Source organism: Fusarium subglutinans, assembly GCF_013396075.1.
Source record: "Fusarium subglutinans strain NRRL 66333 chromosome Unknown NRRL66333_c0000029, whole genome shotgun sequence".
Classification (NCBI taxonomy): Eukaryota; Fungi; Ascomycota; class Sordariomycetes; order Hypocreales; family Nectriaceae; genus Fusarium; species Fusarium subglutinans.
The window spans coordinates 397,277-414,371 of record NW_023502092.1 but is presented as its reverse complement, the minus strand read 5'-3'; the positions used below and the strand labels follow the sequence as shown (position 1 = coordinate 414,371).

At 48.3% G+C, this 17,095-nt stretch overlaps 8 protein-coding genes across 8 annotated transcripts; 5 read left to right on the top strand and 3 right to left on the bottom strand.

Annotated features, from left to right (window-relative positions):
- Window positions 1-400: 400 nt before the first annotated feature.
- Window positions 401-1,450, bottom strand: FSUBG_3485 (heme-binding peroxidase; the record flags this gene model as incomplete). The annotated part of the gene is made up of 2 exons (XM_036681370.1): window positions 401-1,250; window positions 1,305-1,450. 2 exons carry the CDS (start codon window positions 1,448-1,450, stop codon window positions 401-403), a joined length of 996 nt encoding a protein of 331 aa, XP_036541136.1.
- A 1,069-nt stretch (window positions 1,451-2,519) lies between these two features.
- FSUBG_3484 (GDSL-like lipase acylhydrolase) lies at window positions 2,520-3,496 on the top strand (the record flags this gene model as incomplete). Its single annotated transcript, XM_036681369.1, has 3 exons — window positions 2,520-2,626; window positions 2,678-3,120; window positions 3,168-3,496. The coding sequence occupies 3 exons, from the start codon at window positions 2,520-2,522 to the stop codon at window positions 3,494-3,496; spliced, it is 879 nt and encodes a 292-aa protein (XP_036541135.1).
- Window positions 3,497-3,695: 199 nt separating this feature from the next.
- FSUBG_3483 (methyltransferase) lies at window positions 3,696-4,810 on the top strand (the record flags this gene model as incomplete). The annotated part of the gene is made up of 3 exons (XM_036681368.1): window positions 3,696-4,512; window positions 4,572-4,728; window positions 4,777-4,810. 3 exons carry the CDS (start codon window positions 3,696-3,698, stop codon window positions 4,808-4,810), a joined length of 1,008 nt encoding a protein of 335 aa, XP_036541134.1.
- Window positions 4,811-5,016: 206 nt separating this feature from the next.
- On the bottom strand, window positions 5,017-6,226 carry FSUBG_3482 (cellulase (glycosyl hydrolase family 5) domain protein; the record flags this gene model as incomplete). Its single annotated transcript, XM_036681367.1, has 4 exons — window positions 5,017-5,537; window positions 5,606-5,768; window positions 5,820-6,105; window positions 6,156-6,226. The coding sequence occupies 4 exons, from the start codon at window positions 6,224-6,226 to the stop codon at window positions 5,017-5,019; spliced, it is 1,041 nt and encodes a 346-aa protein (XP_036541133.1).
- A 3,485-nt stretch (window positions 6,227-9,711) lies between these two features.
- FSUBG_3481 (pathway-specific regulatory nit-4) lies at window positions 9,712-11,777 on the top strand (the record flags this gene model as incomplete). The annotated part of the gene is made up of 5 exons (XM_036681366.1): window positions 9,712-10,619; window positions 10,673-10,879; window positions 10,930-11,085; window positions 11,137-11,314; window positions 11,364-11,777. The coding sequence occupies 5 exons, from the start codon at window positions 9,712-9,714 to the stop codon at window positions 11,775-11,777; spliced, it is 1,863 nt and encodes a 620-aa protein (XP_036541132.1).
- A 500-nt stretch (window positions 11,778-12,277) lies between these two features.
- On the top strand, window positions 12,278-13,437 carry FSUBG_3480 (aliphatic nitrilase; the record flags this gene model as incomplete). Its single annotated transcript, XM_036681365.1, has 4 exons — window positions 12,278-12,435; window positions 12,486-12,663; window positions 12,711-13,333; window positions 13,386-13,437. The coding sequence occupies 4 exons, from the start codon at window positions 12,278-12,280 to the stop codon at window positions 13,435-13,437; spliced, it is 1,011 nt and encodes a 336-aa protein (XP_036541131.1).
- A 157-nt stretch (window positions 13,438-13,594) lies between these two features.
- On the bottom strand, window positions 13,595-14,836 carry FSUBG_3479 (salicylate hydroxylase; the record flags this gene model as incomplete). The annotated part of the gene is made up of 1 exon (XM_036681363.1): window positions 13,595-14,836. One exon carries the CDS (start codon window positions 14,834-14,836, stop codon window positions 13,595-13,597), a length of 1,242 nt encoding a protein of 413 aa, XP_036541130.1.
- A 767-nt stretch (window positions 14,837-15,603) lies between these two features.
- On the top strand, window positions 15,604-17,061 carry FSUBG_3478 (allantoate transport; the record flags this gene model as incomplete). Its single annotated transcript, XM_036681362.1, has 1 exon — window positions 15,604-17,061. One exon carries the CDS (start codon window positions 15,604-15,606, stop codon window positions 17,059-17,061), a length of 1,458 nt encoding a protein of 485 aa, XP_036541129.1.
- Between the last annotated feature and the right edge of the window lie 34 nt (window positions 17,062-17,095).

Here is a 17,095-nt window from a genome sequence, read left to right as displayed (position 1 = left end):
ACAGCCAACGTGCAACGCCAGCGGTGATATTTGCAGAGTTGGAAGAGGGATCTGTCGCAGATTCGCGCAGCCCAATATAATCCGTTGATGTCCCTCGTGACATATACTTAACTTTGTTTTACCCATTCTTTGTTTCTAAGATTCTTTTCTGAGAGACCTATATCACAGTGACAAATATGTCCATATCTCAAGAAGGATATCGGCTATACTATTACGAGGAAAATGGGATGTGTCGGAAGTATGCAGAGTACTTAAAACTCATAGACTTTAAGTAGCAAAATAAAGTTCGTGTTGATACAGTTACAAAGAAACAGATCTATAGCTATCTAATTATACTTGTGTATCTTCTTCCCCATCTATGGTCTATACGGGTATAAGTCAACATACAACACACAACACATCAGAGCTTCGCCCTGGCGTGCATAACAGGACAACCATTTGTCTTGGCCCCTTGCCCGAACTCTGCACCTCTTGAGACCGAATCGCTCTTTTTCGGCGCGCTTCTATATCCTCCCTTCTCGTTATCGCTGTTGGTAATATTCCCTTCTGCGTCTCTTGCTATTCCCAGCTCCAGCAGCTTGGCGAAGGCTGCCTTGAAGTCGTTGAAGAAGAGCTCCTTGTCTTCGGCGTAAAGACGCACATACTTGGAGAACTCGGGGTCTGTCGTCAGAGCCATATCGGTCGGTAACATCATCAACTCCTCTTCTGTGTCAGGGTCAACAGAAGAGAACTGAGTAACACCAGATTCGGGGACTGTCTTCTCGGTCCACTTTTCGGACAGCAGGAGGCGGAAATATTGATTCGAGAATCGTGTCGGATTGTTGACCCATTTGCCCTCGAATCCCGAGTTTTCCGTATGGCATCGTCCAAGGCTGTGCGCGCCACTGAGGGCTACAATCTCCCGGTCGTTGAATCCCATTCGGTAGAAGATGTCTCGGATGTGGTCCGCTCCTTGTGCCGCATCAGGAAGACGGCCGCGAGGTGGAAGCTTGCTGTCATCAGTGAAGTCTGTTCGCCCCGGAAGCCAATCAATTTCGGGACCTCCCATGGCTCGGATGGCCGTTACACCGGCAATGGTCCATAGATCTGAGTATGTGATCCATGGGTGAAGACGCTTGAGGGGCTCTAGGAAGAGACGAGCATTCTGAAGGCCGGCGTTGGCGGGATCGCCACCCTCGGCCTCGTAGCGCATGCCAGCGCCGTTTGAACCTCCGGTATCTGTTGCTACATCATATGTGCCAGACGAGTGCCTATAGGCTACGTTAATCATAAACCTATGTTTGTCAGGTTTGCTGTAGGCTTACCAGGCTAGGCGCACAAGGACAGGGCCAGCACTTCCATCATCGTAGTCAGGCTGGCGGAGGAGATCGATGATAGACTTTCTCACAGCTTCGAAGTCGCCAGGCCTCGAGGCCTTGGTTGCGGGTAGGGGCTTATCGATACTGGTCATCTCGATAAGGCTTGGTGGAGAATATTAAGAAAAAGATTTACGTGATAGAGTACTAAGGGTATCCGTACACTGGACCAGAATTTGATTCCAAGGTTAAAGATACAGAATCATAACAAGCAGGAAGGAGTGACTGACTATAAACAGAAAAGTTGAAGTGTCAAGGATATTAAACATAAAAATCAGGAGACATTCTCGGTGCCATGTGATTGTAAATTAGCCCAAGGCCCACAAGCAAAAGTCGTGATTGTGGGTCGGGAAGGACTGCCGAGGTAGATTGATAAGGATCAAGCCGAGGAAGGGATATTTTCAATCAATCAATACAAGATAAGAGAAAAAGTTGAACAGTTCACTCTATATCTGTTGTTCACCTCTTGGCTTATGTTCGCCACCTTTTTGCATCTCAATGTTGCTCCAATATCTCCAAACCCAACCTACCCCAAAAAAAACTCCCCTTCGCCCGGTTGGTCAGCCCCGTCTCCAATTCGGCTAGACTAGCTCTCTCGACTCCAACTCTTGCGAAGAGCTATACCATCTTCCTATCGACGTACCTAAAGTTCTAGATTTTTGCCTTCAAAGCTGAGATCTTTCTGGCCGCTAAGCTTTGGGTGGTATTCGAATTTAAGCCCTAGCCACGAGGCCCAACTGAAGATAACGCGTTATGCGATCAGCTATTGCTAGCGAGATCTGTGCCATCAACAGGCTGTGATGGTCAGTAAGGCGAATTCGTACTGCTTTGGTTTCCACGTTCGTCACCATACTTCCGGCCAGCCACGAGTAGAATTATTCTTAAAGAATATCATTCCTTGGGTTCATAGTTATATTTAATATTTCTCCGACCTTGAACGCGCGCCCTTTGAGAGATACTCCTCGTCACCGTAATTAATATGCCATTTCCACCAATGGGACGTTGTATCATCAAACGTCACCAATCTTCCGGATGAAACATCTTGGCAGGGACCCGGTCAAGATGATCAGTTTAAAGGTTAAAGTGCCCTTGCCACGTTTGAGAACTTGTCTGTTTTGTTTCCCCTTCTTCATCCGTTCTTTTCTTTGTATTATACTTGAAAGAATGAGGTCGTTTCTCCAATTTTTGAGTCTGGCAGCTGGACTGTCCCAGGCGACAGCTACCCCTGTTCTGTCCAGAGCTACTGGTGCTACTAAAAACCTAATTGTCTTGTAAGCCATCTCTTTGGCAAATATCGAGCCTATCGTTCTTACAACTCCTAGTGGCGACTCATACTCGACAGTTGGCTTCTGGCCTGGAGGCGACTTGCCCAGCGCTAGCAGCCCTCTCGGAAATCCCGCTCTACCAGGGCAAACAACAGCAAATGGATTAAACTGGGTGGGCCAATTGACTAGCATGCTGAATACGTCTACGGTCTTGACTTATGACTTTGCTGTCACTGGCGCTACAGTTGATAAGGAAATCGTCTCGACATATGCGCAGTACTGCGTTGATGACCAGGTTGCCCAGTACAAAGAATATGTCGCAGACAAAATCAGTTCGGCAGAAACACTTGTCGCCGTATGGATCGGTATCAATGATCTCGGTGAACCATTCTGGAAGAAATCGGCAGCGCCAATTGAGAAAACCATGGATCGGTATTTCGAGCTTTTGAAGACGCTGTCTGAGACTGGCTTGAAGAAGTTTGCCCTTCTCACTGTTCCTCGTACGTCGCTTCTCCCTATCCATTAACCCAAGCTAATATGGTACCAGCTTTCGCGGACCAAATCCCGGCAATGATCGGACAGCCAGAATCAGACCTCAATACGCTTCGTGCAGACATCATTGCCTATAACAAAGCTCTAACTGAGCGTGCTGCCAACTTTTCAAAGTCTAGCTCAGGTGTCGAGGTGACCGTATTTGACACGAAACCTACTTTTGACACCGCAGTCAAGAGCTTCAAAGAGTATGGGGCCAAAGACGCGACATGTTATGGTGGAAATGACTGCCTCTGGACCGATACGTATCATGCCGGTGTCGCTATTCACAAAGCTCTTGCCAAGAATTTCGCAGAGGGCATTAGCAAGGTTTTCGCGTTCTGAGAATTGAATGTTGTAGAATAGTCGCGCTGTAAGAATCGATCAATTGACCTTTCAGCACCCTTGTACGCTGTTCTGTTGGAGAACCCTGGGCTGTTGGTTCTGCAGAACATTTAGACGAGCCAGCATGTGAAGTGGCCCCTCACTTTCCAATCACGACATACAAATTTATCCTTCACGTAATATTATTGCTGTCGAAATAATGGCTGATCCTGTCTCGACTGCCGATCCCGTGGCGCTAGAAGTTGATGAGGCCGACACTGATACTGCCAGCGATACTGACTCCCTTGGTCTAAATGAAGGGAGCTCCACTTCGTCAGTTACCTCAAGCATTCTAAAGTATCGCCAAGAGAACGGCCGCACGTATCACGCGTACAAGGACGGACAATATGTGATCCCTAACGACGAGCAGGAGCAGGATAGGCTCGATTTGCAACATCATCTTTTTCTTATCACCTTTGATGACAAGCTCTATTTATCACCCGCCGGTCGCGAAGGTCGCCAACTACACAATGTTCTCGACGTTGGGACAGGCACCGGACTGTGGGCCATGGACTTCGCCGATGAGCATCCCAGCGCTTCAGTCATCGGAATTGACCTCAGCCCCATCCAAAGTCCCTTTGTTCCTCCGAACTTGAGCTTCCAAATCGACGACATTGAAGAGCCGTGGACATTTCATGTCAAGTTCGATTTCATCTACAGTCGCATGATGACTGCATCCATCGCTGACTGGCCCGGCTTCTTCGCCAAGGCCTACGATAATCTCAATCCCGGCGGCTGGATCGAACTGGCAGACATTTACCCTATTACCAGCGATGACGGAACTCTCGCAAAAGACTCGGCAACTCATGAATGGGTTACCAAATTGCTGGACGGCACAAAGATGATTGGACGGCCATTCGACGGGGCGGATAAGTATAAGGAACAGCTCGAGGCCCAGGGCTTTCAGAACGTCCAACAGGTCGTGTTCAAATGGCCTCAGAATACTTGGCCGAGAGACAAGAAGCACAAAGAGCTTGGTAAGCATCACTCTTTGCTCCAGTCTCCTATGAGTTGCTGATGTGCTGACCGCGTATAGGTGCTTGGAATCTCGAAAACATCAGCTCTGGCCTTGAGGGTCTCAGCTCTGCTGTCTATACACGTGTCCTCGGCTGGAGTAAAGAAGAGCTGGATGTATTACTCGCCAAGGTCCGCCGCGAAATGGAAGACAAAGCCATTCATTCTTACTGGCCTATGTAAGTCAAGGAACCACATCAGCAATCCACTAAGCTAACCTTGTGTAGATATGTTGTATATGGACAGAAGCCGGAGAAATGAAGTAGCGCCCTTCTTAGAGAACACGCATTGTTTCTCTGTTAAACCAGCAAAGTTGAATAAGCAACGATATTATTTGTCCCTTTCTGATCGAAGCCTAGTTTGACTTTCATATTGTAAATAATTCTAGAATACAAATTTCCGTTCTCGAGCTCTCAGCTTCTTGTCAGACTGAGCCGATCTCCTCAGGTTTCGTCAGCTGTACTATTCTAATTCGGAACAAACTTCTCCAGAGTCCTAGTGATAAGGTTGTAGGTCGAGTTCTTATCCAAACTCAGGTACAAGTCCGAGCCCTCATTAAAACTACCCCATGCAGTCCAACCATACCAGACATCACTGTTGCGGTCGAGGAATGCCAGCATGGATTGAATCGTGTCAGCACAGTGAGGAAAAGGTCCACCTCCAAACTCTGTGACCATTCCTTGAAAGCCATTACGACGCAAGATGCGAGTGACTTCTTCAAACCTCTTGACAAAACCACTCCAGGGCTCGCAGAGACCGTATGCTCCGGCTATATCGTCGAAGTACTGGTGAAAGTCGTAGAGAGTGTTGTTGGCGGGGTCTTGAATGAGACCGGGGCCGATACCCGGTTGAGAGAAAGCCTCCCAGTCGACGAGACGAGCAAATTGCGTTCCTGAGACAAGAATTTTCTGTTTGTCGGTGACGTTTCGGATAGCGATAATTGCAGCCTGGTTTGTCGCGCCCCATTTGGTGATGTCAAGATCATGAGCTAGACAACTGTTAGTTTGACTGCAGGCAATAGACTATGGGCTAAGAGGTGCTCAGAGTTCAACATACGTTCATTCATGAGTTGGAAGATGACCTTGGGGTTTGCTTTGTATCTCTCGGCAAGCTTGGTCCAGAGATCGGAAAAGTGGTCGTTGGTGACGGTGATATTTGGATTGAGGAATGACACTTCAGGTTGGCCGATCACGGCGCAATACCAACGTGCATAGTTGTGCTGGAACAATCAGTGTGCGAACAGCAAAAAGAGGAGACCATGTCAACTTACAATATCCAGGATGGCCTGTCCACCATCGTCGGTAATGGCCTTGACCAGCTTGTCAACTGCTTCCATATTGGTCTCATTCAGGCTGCCGCCAAGCGAAGTCTGGACATGCTGCCAGGCCATAGCAATCCGAAAGAGATTGAAGCCCTTGTCGTGCCATGACTTGTAGTCTTCAACGGTGTTTATGTATGGGTAGCTGTGATAACTTGGTTTGCAGGACAGATCGAGGAAGATGTTGTAAGCTGATCCGAGGATGTTGACATCGTTGGCGAGGCCAAACAAATTGACACTGCTCATGTTAGTCATCGTTCTCCGAATTTGTTGATCATGTGAACCTACCCTGCCCATTTTACCTGGGTAGCAATAGCAGTTTGAGCTGCGAAAAGAAACAGAAAAGGTTTGAGCTGCATGATGACAATGGAAGAAAAGACTTGAGTGACTTGATACACTTGATCGAGACTGCGAGAAAGCACTGTTTTATAACAATCTGGCTGCCAATGCGCTCATAATTCATTGATATTGTTATTTAGTGGCAGTGCCATGTCCAAGCTGGACTATCACTTCACCTCGCGCTCCAGTTCCTGAAAGAGTAGTCCGAGATGACGATCTGTCAGCTTCGGCGGAGTCACGCTAGACAGCACCTCGCGATCCGGCCCCACCACGGCGGCTGATAATCCCGCTTTCTTATGATGATCCGGAATCACCGGCACAAGTGATCAGTGAATGGCTCTTATTGGATTTATTGGAAAACCGTTCAGCTGCTTCACTAAACCGCTTCTGGCCTTGCTCGGTGCGGTGATGGCGAGCGCTGGTGAAGCTGATGGCAGACGCATAGCAAAGCAGCTCTTAATATTTCTCTAGGATCTGCGCCCCAATGAAAAGCCCTTTCGTAGTAGATATCTTTTCCATAACTCCTGCCACCCATCCTTGCATGCTCGGAAAACCGCTTAGGTGATTATACGCGACTTTCAGTGGGAATAGCAGATTGAACGCTCCCGATGCTCCGCCTTCGTTCTGTAGCATATAATCTACGCATTGGCATATTGCTTGTGCGTTGCGGTAACGATTCTCATGGTTCCACAACACAAGCTCCGATGCCTCTTCAAAGTGGTTTTCGTACGGAGACATACCTGCATCGAAGACGCGGCAGTTGCTTGGCAATAATATCAACTGCCCCAATATTGAATGCAATATCAAGTGAGTTGTGTTGAAGTAGACAAAATCGATGGCTCTTTCGAGATCAGAAAAGCATAGAAAATGCCCCAGTGTTTCATGGTATAGTTCTGATGCTTCGAACACCCTCTTCTGTCTCCAGCAACTATGAGGATGCATGAAGGTCCATGAGATCCGCAAAGAGTCGAGCTGCTCAAAAGAAGCCTGCAGCTTTTGACTTATGAAATTTGCAGACACCGAGAAACTATTCGCGTCGAAAATATTATCGACTTCTTCCATCATGCCAGGGATGTCGCATAAAATATCTTGTAGGTGATCCCCGATCGTCTTGGACATGGGTTGCAGTGCCCATGGTATATGCTTCCACTCATCTTGTTCTAGAAAGGTGCGTTTTCGTTGGGCCATAGCACCTATGGACTGCAAAGGGTCAGTAAATTATCAGTTGTGAAGTGAAATACCATACTATGAATGACCTGTTGATCTGTAAAATGGTTATTGCCGCGTCCATCTGGAATCCATAGGGCCCTGCCATTTCCGTCTTTCAACGTTAGCAAAAGCTAATCAACAACTGCTAAAGGGCGGCCGTACCAATGCTGCAACACCATGGCAGTGCTGTAGCCAATTTGACATGGAATCAGAAGATATCATCTCATATACGCCAAGGAAAAGCGCGCTCCATATGGTGGAATGAGGGAGAGGCGTCGACGCTTCGGTCCTCGTTCCAAGATCAGTCTTCAGCTTTTGTACCGCCTTCCCATACAGCGCAGAAGCATGAACCCTCATTTCAGGTATACAGTGCATGCTAGAGAAGAAGGCTTCTGCAACACATAAGCCCGACATGCCTGCTGTTGAGCCCGCCTCTCCTGAGAAAAGATTCAGGATTGGGGATCCGTCTTCGAGGGGTGACTTGACCAGAAGAAATAGATTGCTGACAAAGAAAGATATGACTACTTCATTTTTAAAGCCATGCAAGTCAATTGTGACGGGCATTTGCTTGAAGTCTCCCCTTTGGGTCAATGCATCGTGAGGCTGAGGCGCAGGATCTTGAAGTCGGACAGTTTTTGCATCATGTAAATGATTTACAAATACAATATTGTCATCGTATTGACATGGATGAAACCCTTTATTGCACCTCTTGCAGGTCGGTCGCTGTTCATCTATGGTCATCAGCTGTGAACAGAATCCCTGAGCGATAATGACATACCGCATTTGACCTTGCGTTTGCGGCACGTCAAGCATCCTTTACTGCGCCGGGGTTGCCTCTTTGGCGGGATACCCAATGCTATAAGATCATTTGTCTGTGAAGACATGTCCTTGTCTCCAACGTCGGTATGTTGAAGTTTATTGTTCGAAGGGCTACCATTTTCGCTTGTGAGGGCCTTTTGCGACACGCAAAGTGGGAAGAGGTCAAGGCGGAGTTATGAATTTCCTATTTAGTCGTAGCATCAAAATTGGCAAGCTGCAGGTGTTGATTGGTTCATCTGTCCCTAGGCCTCATACGTCATCGAACTGATCTTTTCGTCTCCTTTTCGGCGCTGGTTCAGCTACTACATACCGCAGACACAAGACTTGGGGTTCTGATAAGTCAATGAAACCTGGAAAGACCCTTGTTGATAAACAGAAAAGGGGTCAGAATACTACCCAGTCCATGTTGATACAGATGCAACTTGATTGGTCTGTTCGGTAGCTCACAATCCGGATATCAAATACCCTGACGCTAACGCAAGGAGATTATGCGGGGGAGCAAACAACTTCTCGGCACACGCAAATGATGATAGCAGACTTGGGATAGGTACGTGCAACTGCCTATCGTCTGTCCTCTATCTTATCTCTCACACAGAGTATATAGAATTGATTCCAAAGAGTCAAGCATAAGAACCAATACTTCCAAGCACACTTGGCTTTCACAATCTGGCTTGTACGTGGATTAAATGCCTACTACCCTACACTGACCCCCAGAAGGGAGGGAAGCTTAATTCATGAACCCTGATGATAGACTACGAACCACGGATCTGCAGCAGTGCAGGTGCCGTGCCATTCAGCTTGCGTAACCCAATGCTATCTCGACAATGCAGCCTTCGTCCATCTCACTAACGACATCGAGACCGTTCGATGGATGCATTTATCACAGTTTTTGACGATGCTTCCCAGGACAGGACTAGTGACACCACCAATCTACTAAGCTTTATCAGCTTTAGCAGTGAAGCTCGGACTCCAGCATACCAATCGCTCCGAGACGGTTACAGATAAGCTATCATGTTTTCGGAATAGCTTCTTTGCCTCGGATTCATTAAACCTTCCGTTGCCCTGGGCCTGGGCGGCAACGACAGTGGAGAAGTTGCAATTATTACCCCAGATTCCATCGCCGCGGCTCCTTGTTTTCTCACACGATCACGCATTAAGAATTAAAGACTCTGAATCACGTATTTGATCATGTCTACGACGGCTGTGCATTCTGCCCCACCTAACCCCAGGAAGCGGGCTTCGGTAGCCTGTAACGGGTGTCGGGTCAAGAGGACAAAGGTATTGCTCCCCTCCCTGCACGATTTGAGCCTCAATACGAGCGTGTGACGTTGCATGACCTCAATCTACGTGTGATAGTAGCTGACCCGAGCTATACGCAGTGCGATGGCAGTCAGCCAAGATGCAGCGCATGCTACGACCGCCAACAAGACTGCGAATATACCCAGGCTGAAAGCAACAGAAAGTACGTCAAAACAGCATGATGGCAGAAATGATACTAACATATATGGACAGACGACATACAAATGCATATATCAACGCGTTGGAAGCACGTGTCGCAAGCTTGGAGAAACAACTCGCCCAGCGCAATGGTGATCCTGGGACACCAGACTCTGCAAAGAACAGCAGCAACTGTGACCATGAGGAGGTGGCCTTCGTAAGCACTACCCAAGCTTCTCAACCGGACCAAAACAATACCACAAGCGAAGAAGACATGGACGATCTCGCAAATGCTCTCGGTTGCTTCACTCTTGGCGAGATTGGAGAGTTGCGCTATTTCGGTGCATCCAGCAACTTTTCCATCATACACAACCACGCTATCAAGGTTCCATCATCGATTCAAGCCAGGAATCGCGGCATAGAGGCCGCCAACAACATGCCTGACTTCATCACGCCTTCTGATGAGATGCGCGATCACCTACTCGAGATCTTCTGGCGATGGCAGAACTCTTGGCAGTACATTGTCCCGAGAGAGCTCTTCGTCCGCGATTTATACGTCGAGAAGAATGGCCGATACTGCACGCCTTCGCTCATGGCGGCGATTCTGGCCATGTCATCGCGGTACTCTCCGAGATTAGAGCTTCGGACTGACCCCGATGATGCCAATACGGCTGGTGAAGCATTTGCCGCTCAAGCCAAGACTATGCTTCATTACGAATGCGAAGCTCCAACAACATCTACGGTTCAAGCAACAGCACTTCTAGGTCTGTACTGGGCGACTATTGACAATGAGGGTCTCGGATTCATGTATATCGGTATGGCGACGAGAATGGCGATGAACTTGGGCCTTCATTGCGACTGCTCGCCATACGCTTCGAAAGGATTAGTGTCTGATGACGATGTCGAAGCGAGGAACGTTACTTTCTGGGGTGTATATGTCTTGGACAAGTAAAAATACCCGGGGAGCACTGACGCGAATTGAAAACTGACACCGAGAACAGATTTTATTGCCTTGGTATGGGCCGGCCGGCGAGTATCCAAGAGTACAACATCACAACTACCAAACCAAAAGGACTTGTGCAGCATAGCCCGCTGTTATCTGACCATCAATATGGAATATCCGCTCCATTTCCGACAAGTCACATTCTGGAAAACTCGATGTATACTTGTGAGCTTTTGCTCGCTACCTCAGAAGTTATCGACCAGCTGTGAGAAATCTATACCTAGTTGGCAAGGGATGGCAACTGACATGACGTAGATATGCCCAGAGATACGCTTGGACTGACAAAGAAAGAGAAGATCGAGTTATGAAAGCTCATCTTCAAGCTGTTGGGCTGTTTGACCGGTTGCCGAAAAGTTTGAAGATCTCGAGTTCCAGTCTTCAATGTTCTCCGCCATATGTCTATCAGTTTCAGTGAGTGACTATGGCTTGGATAAAAGTGTATAACTAACGACTATTCTCTAGTTTGCAATATCACCATGCAATATTGTTACTTCACCGACCATTCTTTCAGCTTCTCAACCCTGGCAAGAACGCCATCGCCTATGATCCAGAGGGAGGGGATATTCACTCAAAGTCCTGCAGGGAATCAGCCGTCAAGATGGCTAGGATTCTACAGATATTCAGGAAGAACTACACAATAGTATGTGCGCGTTTAACCTTAACTATCCAACCAAACTGACAACGTCTAGCGAAATATACCTGTCTCTGCAGTCCACCCAGCCTTCACTGCAGCAATCATCCATCTTCTTCACATTAAATCATCAGGAGACAATGGCAGAAGTGAGGCAATGAGATGTCTTTACATATGCGTTAAGTCTCTCTACGAGATGAATGTGAACTGGAATTGGGCCAATCGGTCCATTCGAGCGATCTTATCGCTGGCTAGGGAATGGGATATCGACATTTGGGCACATGGTCTCGCACAAGAGATCAATGAAGAGAGTAGACGACAATTTGAACGGTATGAAATGGACGATTTGGTGGTTTTCCATGATCAGGTTTCGGAGGGTAGCTTTGAGCATGTTTATTCGCTGGACGATATCTTTGAGTCTTGGACGTATGATCAGTGTTTCGGGGAGTCATCTCTTGACTTTTTCGTTTAGTTTTAGGACTTTAATCAGGCTTTGTTGTTGGTACTGCCAGTCTGCCTATATTGCTTAATCAAATTCTACGATATCGGTTATCCTGCTTCCGATATGAGCGAGGTCTGGCACGTCACCATCGTGCATTGACTACGGCCTATTGTAATATGTAGGATTGCGGATATCATAAATCCGGTGTGCGGAGATTGAGTTTGGAATATCTGGGGTAACTGGGGTCATGGAGGGGATTTATCCGGGAATCAATCATCCGACCACGATGATCATCAGGTAATCTGATATCCGGATAGACCCCTCAAACAAACCCCGCCAAGGACTGATAGATGCTGGGATAGGAAATACCGTCGGATGTTTGTCATAAGTTGAGTATCAGTCTCACAAGTATAAGTAAAAGAGCAAGTCGCCCTCAAATTTCTCGCCTCATCATCCTTCTCAGTCCAACACAATCATCAGCAACACAAACAACCAACACAAATTCACAAGCTCAACCATAATCTATCAAGATGTCCAAGTCCCTCAAGGTCGCCGCCATCCAAGCCGAGCCCGTCTGGAACGATCTCCAGGGCGGTGTCAACAAGTCCATTGGCCTCATCCAAGAGGCAGCAAAGAACGGAGCCAACGTCATCGGCTTCCCTGAAGTCTTCATTCCTGGATATCCATGGTAAGTAGGAGACTTACGAAACATGGGCAGATCAGCTTATTCATTGCTAGGAGCATCTGGGGCAACTCGCCTACCGAGAACGCACCATGGATCAATGAGTACTTCAAGAACTCAATGGAGAGAGAGTCACCTGAGATGGACCAGATCCGAGCTGCTGTTCGAGAGGCAGGCGTCTTTGTAGTCCTTGGATATAGTGAGAGATACAGGGGAACTCTTTACATCGCACAGGTGAGTTGTGCTACTAAGAAAATCCTTCAGTGTACTGACGGAATAAGTCTTTCATCGACGAGACCGGCACCATTGTTCTGCACCGCCGCAAGATCAAGCCCACCCACGTTGAGCGTGCTATCTACGGTGATGGACAGGGCGAATCTCTGACCAATGTCGCCGACACGAAGTTCGGAAGGGTCGCTGGTCTTAACTGCTGGGAGCACACTCAGACACTTCTCCGCTACTATGAATACTCCCAGGATGTCGATATCCACGTCTCCAGCTGGCCATCTATCTTCCCCCAGAACGTCCCCGAATGGCCATACCATATCACTCCCGAATGCTGCAAGGCCTTCTCTCACGTCGTCTCCATGGAAGGAGCCTGTTTCGTTCTTCTGGCAAGTCAGATCATGACTGAGGAGAACCATAAGAAGGCGAATGTCGACGGCTTTGACTATACCAAGAAGTCTGGCGGTGGCTTCAGCATGATCTTCTCGCCTTTCGGAGAGGAACTTGTCAAGCCCCTTGCTCCTAACGAGGAGGGTATTCTTTATGCTGATATCAACCTTGAGGAGAAGTACAAGGCGAAGCAGAACTTGGACATCGTCGGTCATTATTCTCGACCTGACCAGCTGAGCCTTCGCGTCAACAAACATGCTGCTAAGCCTGTATTCTTTGCCAACGACCTGTGAGCTCATGATCTGATTCCTCGGCGAATGGTTCTTGCTTACAGGTCGCAGTTCGGTGAACCAATCGCGAGCCCAGAGTACTCTTCCTTTGAGGACCAGTTAGTTTGAATAGCGCAATTAAATACTTACAATCACCAAGTCTTCAGTGCCATGATGCTTCTAACCGTACTGTGACCAGAGACAGGGTAAAAGATTCAAAATGAAAGGCTATGAAATGAGAGAACTATTTTAAGCAGGCTATACATAAACTCCAAGTCTCTCTACGAAGGGACCTGCGCATCATTGACCAACCCAGCGATATGAGCATGCATATCATAGGCACAAACCTCATCAATCGTCAACATGCCCGGTTTCGTGTTCTTGCTCGACCATCCAATCCTTTCATTCAGGTTTTCCCTCGCACGCTTGCTCGCTTCTTGCAATCTTGTAGCACGTGGCTTTCGCTCCGCCTCGTACAACTTGAGACGCTGCTCAACGCTCAAATCCGAGTACTTGTCTGAAAAGAGGATGCCCAATGCGCCCGCGTCTTCAATGGCCATACAAGCACCCTGACTTTGATCTGGCATCATGGGATGCGCAGCATCGCCCAGTAGTGTGCAGCGGCCTTTGGTCCAGTAGGGATAAGGATCGTGGTTGTATAGACGCCACATCTTGATGTCTTCGGCGTTGAGGAAGAGCTTGATAAGTTTAGGGTCTAGCCCAGGAAAGGTGGAAGCAAGGACATCGCCAGTGGTGGAGATGTTCCATCCATCTTCCTTGGTATCATTCTTCTCGGCTGGGTAAAAGCAGTAGCATGAAACAACGTTGTTATCGCTGCATGCTGATAGAACGATCTTGGTCTTTGTGTCACCGCCCCAAAACTCGATTGCCTCGTTGTTGATATACTCTTCCAGGCCGAGCTCACGTAGCTTGTCGGCGTAGATAATACAGCGATAACAGCAAGATGTACTGGGCACGAAGTTTGGGATGACGCCAAGTTGCTCACGCATTACGCTTCGGATACCGTCTGCGCAAATGATGGCATCATGAGTGGCCTCATTGCCATTCTCAAAAGTGATATGACCAGTTTCAGTGTCGAGCTTGGATGCCTTGTGCCATGTCTTCAACTCAGCGGGGCGACCTTTGCCACTTTGTGACAAAGCAGTGTCCTTGAGGTGGTTATGCAAGTCGATTCGATGAAAGTTGTTGTAGTCTGTGCCGAAGCGTTCGCGATAGTCTCCCAAAGGGTATGTGCCTTCGACTTCCCCAGTAGAATAGTCATGGCGAATGAGGTTGCGCAGGATGACTGGCTTGGCAGCAGGAATGTCAACGTCCCATTCTTGTAGGAAGCGAGAGCCGTTGGAAGCGACTGAGAGAGATGCACCGACTTCACCGCCAAAGTCGTAGCGCTCATATAGTGTGACTTGATGGCCGGCCCGTCGGAGGGCGATGGCGGCGGAGAGACCACCAAGACCGGAGCCGATGATGCCTATCGAGAGAGACGTTTCTGTTCGTCCAGGCATGTTGTGTTGTGAAGAGATTGTGTGAGTACGTTGAGATAAGTGAGCCGTTTGGCTGAGTGATACACAGAGATGCTACAAGATGCAGCGATGTAGTTTGTAAGATGTGATTGAGTGTACTGGCGAGAACATTGTAATTGAAGTTCTAATTATATGTATCGCAATCTTATGCCCGGCGCTCAAGTCATGTCATTACTCTCGTCTCGCGTCATACCAGCCCCAGCCTGTTCCGCCCTCCGACGACTGAGGCTGAAGACCACTATCTCCATCTCAAACCGCGCGGACCGCTATCAATCCCCGAGACCTGGAAGCGACGGGCGGGGAAGCAATCCACATGATTTCATTGGTCCCGCCCATCAGGATCCGACGGTTGCAGCTTTATCGCGGTCTAGCCCAATCTAGGTAGATACAGACTAGAGTTTACCGACGTATCATCATTCCCCAGGTTTTTGGAGTCCAGACTCGGAGCTATGACTTGAACTCTGTCAAGATAACATTGCGACTGCTCATGTTTGGCTGCTTGATATCGTAAAGGTAGTATCGCGGGCTCGAGGTACTTAACCCTGTCTTGTCGTCCCATTGAGGCATCTCCTTTTGGCTTCAGTACAGGCTGCCTTCGTCTATCGATTGCTACCTTGCCATCAATTGAACTCTTGACTCAATTATCTGACTCGTCATTCACACACATAAACTACTTGTGCCACTGGATAGGTGAGTATCTAACAGTTTGCACTGACTGCATTTGTCTAACATCATTTGGCAGCATCACTATGACTCCTACCGACAGCGAGAAAATCCCAGACATCATGCGTCCTCCCTCCATCACCAAAGGCTCAGTCCAAGATGTCATGAGCGAAACATCTCTGAAGCCCATCACTCGCAAAGTCGACTACCATCTCGTTCCTCTTATGCTAGTCTGCTACTTCCTCCAATTCCTCGACAAAGTCCTCATCAACTATGCCAACATCATGGGTCTTTCTGAGAACCTCCACTTCACAGGAAATGACTTCTCCTGGATGGCCACCGCTTTCTTCATCGGTTTCGCTGTTGCTGAGTTTCCTCAGGGTGTCTTGATCCAGAAATTTCCCGTCAGCAAGGTTCTCGGCCTCAACGTTGTTCTCTGGGGCATCGTTATCTGCTGCTCGTCTGCCGCGCACAACTTCCCTGGTATGACAGCTGCGAGAACTCTTCTTGGCATGTTTGAAGCGGTGATCTCACCCGCCTTGATCATGATCACTTCACAGTGGTACACTAGAAGACAAGCAACCCCAAGAACTGGTATCTGGTACTGCGGTCTTGGCATCGGTCAGACTGTTGGTGGACTGATCTCGTATGCTGCCCAGCACGGCAGCCGAACCAGCAGTTTTCAGAGCTGGCGCATCATGTTTGTGTCAGTGGGCGCATTCAACGTCATGGTTGGCCTTCTTGTGCTCTTCCGGATGCCTTCCTCTATCAAGGATGCCAAATTCCTCACCGAGCAGGAACAGATCATGCTTCAAGAAGCTCTCGATGCTGATCAGGGAGGGAAAAGCGCGAAGGTCTTCCGGCGCGCTGGTATTTGGGATGCTCTCAAGGACATTCAGGTTTGGCTGCTTTTTTTCAACACCATTCTCATTGTCATCCCCTCGGGAATTATCACGACATTCTCTGCTACTCTGATTCGCGGCTTCGGATACGACCCCAAGCAGGCCGCCCTTCTCAACATGCCTGCTGGCGTCGTATCAGTGTCGGCCACCTTACTCAGTACCTTTGCCATCCTCTATGGGTTCCCGCGATGGTTGGGTCTCTGCCTTCTCATGGTCCCAACCCTGATTGGTGCAGGGCTCATGTCCTTCTACTCTAGCAGTCAAGCCGGCTCTCTCGCTGGTATCTATTTGATCAATTTCGACGTTGCGCCTCTTGCGCTGATCTATGCTCTTGTCGGAGCCAACGTTCAAGGGTACACCAAGAAGGTCACCACGAACGCTATCGTTGCTGTTGGCTTCTCCATTGCCAACATCATTGGTCCCCAGACCTTCCAAGCCAAAGATGCGCCAAAATTCCTCCCAGCAAAGATAACCGTCTTCTGTGTTTGTGGTGGATCGGTTGTCGTCACTATTCTTACTAGAATTCTTTATGGTCTTCGAAACAGAAAGGGGAGGGTTTCGCAGGATCTTGGGCAGAGTGGCGATGTTGATCCGGATACCATGACGGATAGAAACAATCCTAACTTCTTCTACGTTTACTAAAGTAATGAAAAGATTTAGGTTAACTAAGTATATA